The following is a 14149-nucleotide window of genomic DNA, read 5'->3' as shown; positions in this document are numbered from 1 at the left end:
TTTTTTTTTAAATCCCTCACATCCCCACCTTATGCTTTGAAAATGGCACTGTTTCAAACCAGCAGTCTCCGGTGACTTAAACGTTTTAAAAATGAGATTCCAACTCCCCTGTCACTGACAGCTTCAACATTTGAGAGAAAAAGGCTATGAACAATGAATGATCTTGCTTCGCCACTTGTTAATCACCAGTTTCCAAAAATGTTACCAATGGCTATCATTCTTTAAAAAAAAAAAAAACAGCAACGAAATCCATCCCAAATCTCCCAAGATAGCTGTAATATGAATATTGTGACCAGAGTGCGACTTTCATGCTCAGATGGTTAATACTTTGTACTCCCCAGTTGCTTCCCTTGGACAGTATATTATATACTGCAGTGGGCACGTGCAGTTCAATATCTCAGTTAAATTCTCACTAGCTGTTTTCAGCTTATTGGCTTTAGCCTCACTCATTTGCTGTTTTCTTCACTGGGACTGAACATGTTTTTGATGTGTGCATTTTCAATTTTATTTGTGAAGTCTGGATTTGACAGTGCACTCAACTGTTGTTTGGCTGGTGCATCAAAAACTGCAGTGCAGCTGCACCAATAGGGTACAGATTGGTAACAGAAGCAAGCATGCACTACATGACACATGCACACAGATGACAGCAGATAAGTAAGGTATAACCTTTACACACTTCCAAAGATGGAATGTTAAGAAAAAAAAGGCATGTAAAAAATAAAGATTACCAAAAAAACAAAAAAAAATCTATATCTATCAATATACATACTCTTACTTCTTTCCCACCTAAGGACAATTTTGTTTCCTCATTTTGAATCTATGCCGATCAACCTGAATATCATAATTTCACTATTTGTTAAAACAGTAAGCTATAAATGTGTTACCTTTTCAAGGGCTCTCATAAACTTGTCCCCTTGATGGTAGTGTCTTTTGGGATCCATCACCATTTCACAGATCCTCTGGATAGTGAATGGAATACTGGAACATAAGTTCATAATACATTCAGTCATCACTGCTACAATACTACACATTCACAAGCATTATAAATCAATGCAAAAGAGAGAGCTTTTCAAGAATACATGGAACAAACTTATGAAATACAGACGAGAACAGCATCAGCAAAGTCTCTTCATATCAAAGTATTAAAAAAACAAAAACAAACAACAAAAATATCCATGTCACTGATTAAGTCAGAGGGGAAAATGAGAGAAGACATTCACATAAAGCTTCCTAAGGATAGGAACAAAATAAAACAACAAAACATTGACCACCAACCCCTCTAGTCTTTCCATAGCCTTTCTGACGTGGGTCCTGTTCTTTTCAAAGGCATCGCTGAATCCGTTTGAGGACAGTGCATAGTCAGCACTAAACTCAAACATCACATCTTCCATCTTGGCTACGAGCAATGGCTTCACCAATGTCCATGGAAACCTGACCACAAGTCACACCATCAGTACTTGACATACGTTTAGTCTTTTTCGACTTACTGTGCTGATCCACTTAATATAAAATGCAATGAAGTTGGGGTGGGCTTCTACACAAAGATATCTTTACATTTGTGCAGAGAGAAAACCCATATCAGTGTTTATTATTTTTTTATATTCACATCTTAGATTTTATAACCACAAATCTAGGGTAAGGAATAAACCTCAAATTTGCTTTTAAGTAAAAAGTAAATGGTTCAACTATTTTCTGAAAAACAAAATTCCTTATTTCTGTCTGAATTATGATAGTAATATTATTCAAATTCAAATGAATCCAGTTCACAATCAGTAGATCCTACTGAACAAAGACAATAACATGTCTGCTTCACCTTGCTATGGTGATGGTCACATGCTGCACTGCCTTCTTTAATTAACATTTTCTCAGACACCCAAAATCAAACTAGAATCAAGATGACTGGGCTATATACACCCTTAGACCAGTGGCACAGGCTTATCAGTCACTTTGTTGATGCTGATGTCAGGTTCACTGCCTCTGTAACCCAGGGATGCTCCCTGTCTGAATGTGGGCCAGTCCAGTTGTCAATGTACAGAATGTTCTACCATTTTAGGTACTTACTCTGCTAAGTGCTATGCTTTGGAAAAAATTAAATGGTCAAATGGTTAGAAAAAAAGAAAAGATAAACAACATGGTTATGTCCATAAAGGACAAGATGGCAGCAATACCGCAGAGTACCGCACCGTCGTCTGCTGAGCAAAGTTGAAGCCCACGGAATAAAAGGCCCAATACTCAATTGGATAGCAGCCTTCCTTGGTGATAGAAAGCAGCGAGTTAGAATCAACGGAACTTTCTCTGAGGAGGCTGCAGTCACAAGCGGTATTCCACAAGGAGTGTGTTAGTACCAATCCGGTTTGTCATCTACATCAATAACCTGCCGAAACATATACAAAACACTGTCAAACTATTTGCAGATGACACAAAGTTATATGCCGCAAGCGATGACCAAGAATCAACCGCATCACTCCAGCAGGTCCTAGACAGTCTTCAGAAATGGTCGGACGATTGGCTTCTGAGATTCCACCCACAGAAATGCAAAGTGATGAAACTTGGCACACGGATGTCAGAAGCAACATACCATATGAAGCACACAGACACTGAAACCAGAACCAGCACAGAAATACCCCTGGCAGAAAGTGAGGTGGAAGTGGATCTCGGCGTTCATGTTGACAGCGACCTCAAATATAAGCAACACACTGACAACGTCACATCAAGAGCAAACAGTGTAATATGCGTCATCCACAGAACTTTTCAGTTCTTAGACTGCAAACTCTTCATCCAGCTAAACAAGACACTAGCAAGGCCTATCCTCGAGTATGGACAAACTGTGTGGCAACTCCAACATAAGACATTATGCAAACAACAAGAGGATATGAAGCGCCGAGCCACAAAGATGATCTCCTCAATCAGTGAACTGCCATACCCAGCAAGACTGGAGCGACTTGGCCTGCCTAGCTTGGAACACAGACGTCTCAGAGGGGATATGATCGACACCTTTAAATATGTCCACAGAATCTACAAGACCGAAAAACCAAAGCTTGAAACTCCCAAGGATGCAGGTACCAGAGGTAATGCAATGAAACTGTTCCTGCACCATACCCACTGTGATACCAGGAAACACTTCTTCAGTGAAAGAATCACCAAAACGTGGAACAGCCTCCCAGACGAAGTGGTCCTGGCACCTTCTGTAAATGCCTTCAAGAGTAGCAAGGATGCTTGCTGGAAGAAGAAACCTGACCAGTACAATCCATCTTGCCAATAAGCCACGCATGCAAAGTCTTTAGCATACGAGCCGTATAACCCACACGGATCAATGAACAGGACTTCAAGACCTCAAACATCATACAGTTAAAGTAAATACTATGTTGAGGAACCATGCGATTATCATGCAAAATGTCATGAGTGCGAAGTGACAACTACCCTATGTTTGTCGCACTACTGCAAGATCGGCAGCCTGCTAAGCACTCACAATTAATGATTATACAAGGTTTGCTGTATAAGGATTAAAGAATGAAAAAACTTCTTGCTCTGCATAATGAAAATTGAAAAGGATGGATTTCCTTTCTCCCCAGCCAACATAATACATGTTTCCAAAAACAATATGAAGTCACATGCCACTGAATCTATGCTGCAAACCTGACTTTGCTTCAAGGAAAATACCCAAAACTTTTTCTTTTTCTTTTTTTTAGCTCTCAATCTCATAAGCTTAATGTATTGAAAATTAATATCTTTCAGAAAAATTAATAGTCATTGTTGGGGTTTAAAAAATGGTTAATCTGAATGAACCAGTTTAGCAAATGATGAGATTGCGGAAGTTTTATGTTTAAAAAGACTGTTAGGTCATTTTCACAGATCCAAGCTATCCAAGCTATTTACAACTGCCTTTTTTTTTCTTTTTTTTTTTACAAAAAGAAATTCAAACAGCAAAGACAAGGACTAATTCAAGAAAAACAGTAAAGTTAGCTGAATCGTTTTTTCTTCATATCAGTTTCTTAAATGAATATTCACATGTAAGATGCTAATTTGGGGTTGATCTTCTTCATGCTTAAAAGACAATTGATCAAAAGTGAATTCTTGTCTTCAATCAAACCCACCTTGTGTTTACAATCATGGCAGGATTTCTTCTGTCCCAACATGACATGATAAATGTTGAACTCAAGTTACTGTTGCAGACTAGTTTTGTTTTTGGCTCACTTTTTAAATGTTATTTCATGTTATGTCGTCCATATATTTCAATGAAAAAGCAAACACAGCAGAAAAGTAGAACTTTTTCATTTAATTAGGGCAGGTGGTTTTTTGTTGTTGTTGTTTTTGTTGTTGTTTCTTGTTCAGACTGTAATGATATTATAGTATCTCCCTCTCTCCATTAACCTTATTATTTCGTAACTTATGCTGGTTCTGAGTTGACTGGATAGCTGATAAAACTTTTTTGAAGATAAATTTCTGCATTGCAGATTTTTTGTTGTTGTTGTTGTTGTTTTTTGTTTTGTTTTTGTTGGTCTTGTATAAATTTACTTTCTTTTTAGTTTGATTTTTTTTTTTTTTTTTTTTTTAAGATGGTGCATTCTGCACTTCAAAATGTTAATGCCAGCAATGAGGGGGAAGCAAGAAAAACGCACACGCAATATATTCTAATGTTGTCAACTGAGCATATAACTACATAAAACTCACCTGGTTGCACCAGTTCTTGCAACTTCCCGCAGATAGTCATTCATTATTGGGGTTATTTTCTTCCATGGCTTTCGCCGGAATACTGAAACGAAACAGATGCACACCACAAATTAGGGACAGTTCAATGCATACTTGAGCTAAACACGCGCAGAATGCCGTAAACGCAACACAGCATGCACACACACCATTTAGAGCCGCGGTAAGTTCGTCCGCCTCCTCCATTGGATTTCGTGGGCAGCAAACATGGAAGTGGAACCAAGATGTGACGTCACAATAAAAAAGGCACTCTGCAGGGGCGAATGAGTTGTGTTCTGTTGCACATGCCGGCCTGTCATGTGCCGTATCGGTTTGAATATTAATTCAACACTCGGTTGAGCTGTTTCAAAACAAGCCGTGAAACTTTTGAATAGTCCCTTCCCTGTCCGGATAGATGCAAGGTTCCTCACTTTATTTTCACTAAAAACTCATCTTTTTAAAACATGCACTCTAGATAAGCTCCTTCTGCAACACCATCCACATCAGCTCACTTTGGATGCATGAAGAGGGTTGGGGGAGGGGGGAACGGGGAAGGGAGGGGTTTAGAGAAAGAGTGGTTATGAATGAGTTATGTTATTTGTAATATTTTCTTTCATTTAAAGCACCCTGAGCTCTTAGAGAGAAAATGTACAGTATTACCAGTTAACTAATCAAGCCATGTGCTCCCATCACCCGTTGCGACTGCAACGTATCATTCCAGATTCCAGATATTACTATTAAGTTTTCACTTTACTGATCGTTTAAAGATATATATTTGAAAATCACCCTACTTGTTTAGTAAGCTTACATTCCCTTTGTTAAACTCTGTTGCTGAAAAAAAGTGTTGTGTTAGTATTGAATGCTTTCATCCAGTACTAATTCTGCTTTGTTCTTTTCTTTCTTTTTATCCAACTGTTTTCATGTGAAACAATTTTTACTCATCAAACCGGGGTGGATGATCGGGAAGGAGCTATGTTGAGGGTTCAAATCCAGAAATGGCATTTACCTTTAATTAGGCAATTCAGTGCTGGACAAATTTGGTTGCCAAGGAATAGCTTTTTTAGATCTGTAACCTGTTCTCAGGATGGTGGAAGAAAGTTGTTCTTCTGTGACTGACCAGCTGTTCATCAGTATATGTAGGCTATAATGTCTCCCTGTCAACAACCCATGCTTGCTCCAGACGATGGATGTTCTCTAAATAAGCTGGCATTGTTTGTGTGTCTTTGGTTGCCGGATACAAAGTGTATATTTTCCGGGAAGGAGACCTGGCATTTGTTTCTCTCTTTGTCTGTCTCCGTCATTTGCTGAAAAAAAACAACACAAAGCAACTCAGTCACTTAATTTCTGTTTTTGGGGTGTGTTTTTTCTTTGATATTCTGGCCACTCAGATACTGTTTTTCTTTTAAATCCAAGTTTCAAACATATGCACATGTGTTAAATTCTTACATTTATTATCTCAGTGACCCAGAAGTTCGATCTACAGCTGCCTTAGCTGCAGTGACTGGGGTGTCCATCTAACGAGCGAGAAGAACAAATCATCTGTGCTGTTTGTCAAAAGAATAAAATATGTATTTTTGAGACATTGTAGTGTATTTGCATGTGTGCATACATTTGGACAAGAATGTGCACATCTGTGCATGCATGCATTGGGTGCATGTGGTGTGTGCTTTCATGTTTGTATAAGTTTGTTTGCGTGTGATGATATACATGCTTGACTGCATGCATGTATATTCACATGTATGTGTTAACATGAATGTGCACTCACATATTTGTGTATATGAGCACAAGTGTATATACATGTGTGTGCAGGTAAAAGTGAGTGTGCCCACACGTATATGAGCACTTGTGTGTGTGCGCACATGTTTGAACAACTGTATGTGTGGGCACATGCATGTGCATGTCTGCATGTCCAGGCATGCATGGTGGAGACAAATCCACTGGGTACCCATGAAAATACCTCCATGAAATGCCAAAGTCCTTGTGCTGATCTCTCAACTCTTGCACCAGCTACACCTCTTTTGATCAACCCGTTTTATGAAAGAAATATCACCCACCAGTTCTTTAGCAGACTGGAGTGAAAGTACTGGACATTGTCACCAGTCCCTCACTACGCCATGCTGACAGGAACCCATTGCACTCTGGAGTGTTTGCACCTGTGTGTATGCATCCCATTCTCTGTGTGTGCCCACAAGTGTGCAATGGAATTCATCACCTTGATCCTTTTTGACAGATGCAAAAACTGAGTGGTTAAAGCATAGGACTTTCAATCTCAGGGTCCTGGATTCGAATCTCATCAACAGCACCTGGTGGGTAAAGGGTGGAGATTTTTCCGATCTCCCAGGTCAACATATGTGCAACCCTGCTAGTGTCTGAACCCCCTTCGTGTGTACATGCAAACAGAAGATCAAATAAGCATGTTAAAGATCCTGTAATCAATGTCACCGTTCCGTGGGTCATGGTAACAAGAACATAACCAGCATGCACACCCCGAAAATGGAATATGGCTGCCTACATGGTGGGGTAAAAATGGTCATACACATAAAAGCCCACTCCTGTATATGAGTGAACGTGGGAGCTGCAGCCCACAAACAAAGAAGAAGATGATCCTTTTCCATGACAGGGCAAGTATAGATGGGGATGAAATTTGTAAGAAATCTGCAGGCTGCATTCTCCATGGGTAGGCAGAATTTTGCATGCTGAGGGAGTTATTCTTGCAGGACAATTTTTACTTGATAAAATCTCTTCTGTTAACTCACTCAGTACGGCCAGTCCTCTCTTCTCCTCTACACAGACCCCTCAGATGTCCAGTGGGTGTCTCAATGACCCAACCTTTAGCTTCCGTCGTCAGAACTGTGGTATTCTATGTCAACATTCACCTCTTCAGTATAAGAGCGTTCCGCTTGCAATATTTTGATGATGGTAATTGGGGTGAAACGCTGTTAACGTCGATTCTTTCGCCGTTCGTATAGAGAGAGTTAAACCTGCAGTCACCAGAGAATCTATTCACGTCTTGATTTGTGTTGTAACCCGTGTCCATTCTCTGCCCATTAGGCGAATACAGTACAATCCTTTTTTTGAAGTTATTTCATTCTCTTCTGCTGTCAACTTCTTCATTATCAGTTGTATCTTATTGTGCTTGTGAGTCACAGTATTGGTATGTGTAATCATATTTCTCTTTGTTTCCTCTAAAACACATTGCTGGTCTGGTATGATGGTTTGCACAATCTACTCTCTGTGACATCTTTCTGGCCATTTTCAAGGTTGTGTCAGTTACTGCAGCACAAAGTACTTCTTCAATCCAAATTCCTAAGGCACAGAGATCTACAAATGCTTCCTGCAGAGGCTGGTGGGTCAAGTGTTCAGTGAGTTCAACATTGGTGTGAGTGAAGACTGTGTACTGAGCACCACTTCATGGCCTCAGACACGATGGCAGGTGTTCCTTGAATGAATGTATGTATGATAGTCAGTCATGTCTGACTGTGACCATCAGTTCAGCAGAGGAGGCAACTGCTGTCCTGACTATCTTGGCTGTAATTTGATTATCATGAGATTGTTTTGCCCAAATTACATCCCCTCTTTCTATGCCTAGACGGCATTAGGACAGTCAGTGTTGGAATGGTCTCCAAAGGCTAATAAGCCCCTAAGGCTGCAGCACTAAAAGCACCATCTTGCCTCCTAGTTTGAGAATCATAGTCCATCAAAAAAGACTAGCTATAAATGAATTCCCATTGCAGTGGAGAAACCATTTATCAGACAGCATTATGTTCCTTGACATTCACATAAAGAACAGACCACAGGAATAATATTTCATAAGTGTATTTCATAATCTTGCGTATTGTAGTGCATCACCAGACAAAGAACAGAGGACCATGACAAATGGTATGTAAAGCACAGAGGACTGCAGCTGGAACAGATACACTGCATGTCAAGACAACAGAGGATTACACACATCTTACCTTCTGATATGTGTAAAGGGTAAAACAGATCATGAGAACAGGATTACCACTATTTGGTAACACCAGCAGAGATGGCAGGCGATGAGAATTATTCATCAGATGAGACGCTTACATGTCAGGTTACATTAACAAAACAAAGTAAACTGGCTACAGAGACAGACAACAAATACATGCCAATAAAATATCCTGCTGACAAGGAAACTTGACCAGACCATGCCACATTTCCTTCTCACATGCACTTCTATATGTGAAGACCTTCCTCCTTTCAACTGTTACTTCTGTAAAGGTATGTCTATGTAAGTATATGTAGACACACAAGCACACAGGTAAAATAGAGATCTCACCCTGTAATGATCCAACCAGTTATCAACTGTTAAGCTTCACTGCCTGCAGCAGCATGGGTCAAATCTTCTCCCTGAGACCTAGCTAAATAACCTTCAACATATGGTAGAACTTTGGCCAGCAATAGCTTTTGGAAGATCCTATGAATTCATCACCAAATGGAACACTTTTGTTTTGGCAAAAAAATAACTATTCATTTTGTCAAGTTGTCAAAAGCATAGCAAAATAGCTAATGTGGGATGTTTTAATCTTGTATTTAATTTTGCTACATGTGTATGCCACAGTTTGCACTTGGAACAGAAAAGTGAAGGTCACCTTTGACAAAAAATGTACACAGACTTCTAAAGCCATGTCTTTCACTGAATCATCTGAACATTACATTTGTTTTGAACACACAATTACTGCAACTAAAAATCTGCAGACAGGCATCTGAATACTGTTCAGTTTCAATGGTGAGACACTGACAGTTTCAAAGCACACACAATACTTTGTAAGTGATCGTGACATCTAGTTCCAATGGGTACATACATATGGCAGGGAGTTACTGATTATCAACATAATTACCAGTACATCAACAAGTGTATTTTAGAAACCAATATGAAAAATAAAAATTAATCTTGGCGGTGATAAGTCAGAACATGAATAACTTGTTATAAACTACTGCAAAAAAAATGTTAGGTTTAGAATTTACATACAATTTCCAATTTTCTTTTTCATACTTACTAATCATTGGAAAGAAAGTAATCAAGAAATTCACTGAAATAAACAAATTAGAAGTGCTAAATGAATTTTTTTTTTTAAATTACAGAAATCAAAGAAAATTGTAATTTGATGATAACAATATTTTCTTTCATGAAAATCTCAAACTGTGTGTAATGAATAAACAGAATCAAAACCTAGTACATGTATCTACTCCCTTGCCCATGTTCCAACTTGCGAGAAGCACACGCAATGAATCGACAACAGAGAATTATGAATCACTCATAGTGTTGAAAGACAGCTGAGGATCACAGGGGTACTGCCAACAGGAAACCAATGCATTGTGAAGACTACCAACACTGAACACAGCGGCACTGACCACGAAACCAGACATACAACACAATCCTTGGTGAAGGCATGGGTGGTTGGGAGGGGGGTAAAGGTACTACTATTGTGCTCACTGTGTCGTTGCTTGGAAGATGGGACAGTATTTTTGAAACACAACTTCTCACCTAAAAAAAAAGTCTGAAGACCTGATAAAGGCAGTGTCTGTTTCTGTCCGTTTCAACAAGGCTGTTTGTTAATGCCACAGTTTAATCAATGCCACAATATTAAAAATTAATGTTATTATCTAAATTTCAATGTATTTTGGACAAACAAAATGTCTGAAAATGTTCGAAGTATTTGGACTAACAGTATGCAAGACTTATATAGATGTTTTATTCTCATCATGAAAACAGTCGCCTGGATATAAATCATACAAGGTGTGCGAGTCCTTGTATGCATGTGTGTATACAGTGGCCAAAAAAGGGTTGCGCAGACATAAGCATTTGGTGTACATGAATATTTGCGTACACACATACTTCAAAGTATATATCATAATACAAAGCTGCAGTGGTGTTAATCATAGTTAAAGTACTTAATTTAAACATGTTAAATCAGTTCTAAGAACATGTTAAATAACCAGACACACAGAATCAAGTCGTTACAATACTGAGCTGTCTTCATGGAGACTAACCAGACACAGTTCCAGAAGCATTTCATCACAAGTACAGAATTTCAGTACATCATCTGCCACTATAAGAATGTTAACAATCATGCACAGTGTCTTAAGAACAGCTGGTAAAAAATGTATCTCTTCAACACAGCTTCACACTGTTCTTCATGCATTTTGTTTTATTCTGCAGATAGAAATTGACATGACACAAACACAGAAGATATATACTGATTTCATCCTTGTAGAGAGTTATTGCCTTATATCTCCAAAAAACTCCCAGTCACAAAAATGTAGACAAAATTTTAAAGATTAACAACAAACTCACATTAGTAACAAGGTATTGTACAAATAAAAAGAAAAATCAGAAAAACAAACAAATCAAAAATTAAAATTAAAAATGGTGATCAACACTTTGAAATTGGGTTTAAAAAAACCGATTCATACGTGAAGCCAGGTTATAAAACTGTGATTCATGCTTAGAAAGCAATGGGTATTATGAAGTTGTGTGTCTTATGCTTCATAGAATTACAAAAAGAAAACAAAACAAAAAAAACAAAAAACAAAAAAGGGGCTGCGTAGAACTGCATGCCAAACACTGAATAAAAGAAGTGATAGCATTCTGAATAACAAGGGAATACCTGCCTCCAGCAACTGACACAACAAATAAACATTGCAGTTCATCCCACTCCAGATCGATAACACAAGATTTCATCCCCATCGTTCTGCCCATGCTCACATTAACTTTTATAAAATGCAGAGCTACCGTTAAAACAAATTATCAAAAGTGACCATAATGTTTACAAATGACATGCATTACAAAAATACATATGCATGACAATTTTTAAAGACATAACAATGAAAAGTGAAGACAACAATTCATTCTTTGAAGATCACTGTTCCCCAACTCTATTGCATGTCAAAGTTTACAAAATGTAAAACTTACTCATCATTAATATCATCTCTTTAAACCACCTTAAAACAATATTTAAAACTCTTTGTAGACTGAAATTCAAATCACTGTAAAACCATGTTTAAAAACAAAAGAACATGGTTTTAAAAACAAAATATTTAAGACTGAAACCGTATTAAAATAAGCTCCTTTTCTGGAACAAAATTTCAGGTGTGCAAAGAACTGACAATGAGAAATGAAAAAACAACATATTTGTTTAAAATGTTTCAATGGTGGTTCTTTTATCCAGTTTCCATGAAACCCAATAATTTCACTGTCACTGAGCCAAACCTTATGCCCCAACCCCATGTCACTAAAGCAACAAACTTGTTCCCTGTGTCAATTCACGAGGAGGGATAGAGTTTTTAAAAATGCAGTCAATGATGAAATATTCCATGTTTTCAATCTTTCATTCCCTGTGTGCACACATAATCCCACATCTCACGCTGACAGTACACAGAACACACCATCACGGTACACTGTCAACAACAGACAACACATGAGGCAACCTCAGGATCACAAGGGAAGCTGTACAACAAGGATAAAACCAGGAATGATCAGAAGGATGGGGTGGGGGAGGTTTGTTGCAGATTCTGATCTCAGTATTTCATATTTTTTGGTTACTATCTAACATCCAATTAATCAAAATGAAGGCAAAACAGAAGCGTCTTTTATCATGATTTTCCAAGCAATCATTCAAGCTCACTACCTACTTGCTGTCTAAAATGATAAAAACGCTTATCCATAACTGTGCATTCACTTTGTTTACACTCCAGTCCCACACTGCATACTTTCAGCCCACCACAGTGACATCAGACTATCCAGGACAGAGTAACCTCACTATGTACAGTTAATCACCATGTTTCATAAAAGCGGTTAGTACCATGCATTGTGGAGTATTGTTAATTGATGTGCTACGAAAAAAGTCACTGTCAACAACATTAATCACAAAACACATCAGAGCTCATGATCCCGAAATATGTTCATCATCAAAATGTTTTGGTTATCAGTCTTGCCTATCGTATCACCATCATATACACCTGGTATGCCGAAAAATGAAGAAATCAACAGTAGAAAGTGAAACAGGCCACAAAGGACTTTCACAACCTGACAGCTGACCCTGTTTGTACCAAACATTCTCTGAAAGAACTCAACAAACACACGTCTGAACAGCAACTCACCTGACAGATACAAAAGCTGCCAAAGGGATGTGTGGAGGAGAGTGGTGGGTGGGAGGGGCAGAGAGCAATGGACAGAGAGTGGAATGGCTCAGACAGGTAGAGGGAGAGAGGGAGACATGCACATATACTTTGGTTTTCAATCTGTTTCACTGGCAAGATGATTCTTTTTTTTCGATGTATGTAAGCAGTCCTAGCAACATTTATATTTGGTGAAGTATTGGTTTAGCGTAGATAACAAGCGTAAGTACATAATTCACACTGTTGACAGTGCACTCATGCATGACATATACACTCTTTCTCTCTTTAAAAAATAATGATATCCAAAACTTGCAATCGACTCATACCTTACCCACACATACAATAGGAGCAATTCTTTTTTGGAATACAAACATCTATGGAAACTGATTTCAAGTATAAAAATATTTGAATACACTCCCTCAAAACACAGTCCAGTGCTTCTGATGCAAAGAACAAGTCCAGTCAGCTTCATCAGAGCACATCTACTTCCAAATAAATGCCCAGGGAGACAGAGAAAACAAAAAGAATGCAAAGTATTAAATGAAAAGAACCTAAATCTAATATATAAGATAAATGTGATTGATGAATTATAGCAGACAGGCCCTCAAAAACATCTTCCTAAAAATACTTCTACTGAAAAAAAAAAAAAATCAATATAATTCAAAAACTGGTCTTGAGAAAGGGAGAAAAAATGAGAACAGCAACAAGACTGTAGATCAATATTTGGTGAAAGTCGAGCTTGTCACTGACACTCAAAAGTGAACTTTGGCAAAAAGCAGTCTGTCGAAAGAAGTAAAGGGCTGACAACCCTCAAAAACTGACAAGCCGAATGCTCTGTTGAGAGTTACAACCCCTGGTTCAGTCCGAACGACATGGGCACAGGGGGAGGCTGCTGCATCAGTCCAAATCGTTGCTTCTGTTTGCGTTGCTCGTTCATCTGAAAATGGAAATAATAAAAAATTCCATTGTACTATCTTGCAATGTAGTTTAGAGGGCTATACATTATTGACCATAGACAAATATCAGCCATACACTTTGCTTTGATGGGCCAAGTGTGTGCATTTAAAAGAGTTAAGAGGAGTTATCAGTGTATACACACACCTTTCCTTCACACCCATACAAATCCCCCTGCAGTTCTGACACTATCCCCAACATACATCCATCCACCAGCAATGATGGGGTACCAAGTGTTAATGTGTGTTTCTACCTGTAGCCCACCTGTTCTTTCATTTGTGTTTCTACCTGAAGCCCACCTGTTCTTTCAGGTACATTTCTACCTGTAACCACCTGTTTCATTCAGGTGTGTGACTACCTGCGCAGC

General features: G+C 38.5%; 1 protein-coding gene across 11 annotated transcripts in view; it reads right to left on the bottom strand.

The window, feature by feature from the left end:
• Positions 1 to 8486: 8486 nt before the first annotated feature.
• The window catches only part of LOC143299541 (inositol 1,4,5-trisphosphate-gated calcium channel ITPR1-like), a 139474-nt gene continuing 133811 nt past the window's right edge, over positions 8487 to 14149 (bottom strand). For all 11 annotated transcript variants that reach the window (XM_076612815.1, XM_076612813.1, XM_076612814.1 and 8 more), the window contains one exon: positions 8487 to 13765. In XM_076612815.1, coding sequence (XP_076468930.1) covers positions 13673 to 13765 — 93 coding nt within the window. In that variant the 3' untranslated portion in view covers positions 8487 to 13672. The remainder of the gene's footprint in view (positions 13766 to 14149) is intronic.

This window comes from Babylonia areolata, chromosome 25, assembly GCF_041734735.1.
Source record: "Babylonia areolata isolate BAREFJ2019XMU chromosome 25, ASM4173473v1, whole genome shotgun sequence".
In the NCBI taxonomy this organism is placed as follows: domain Eukaryota; kingdom Metazoa; phylum Mollusca; class Gastropoda; order Neogastropoda; family Buccinidae; genus Babylonia; species Babylonia areolata.
This window is presented reverse-complemented; position numbering and strand designations above follow the sequence as displayed.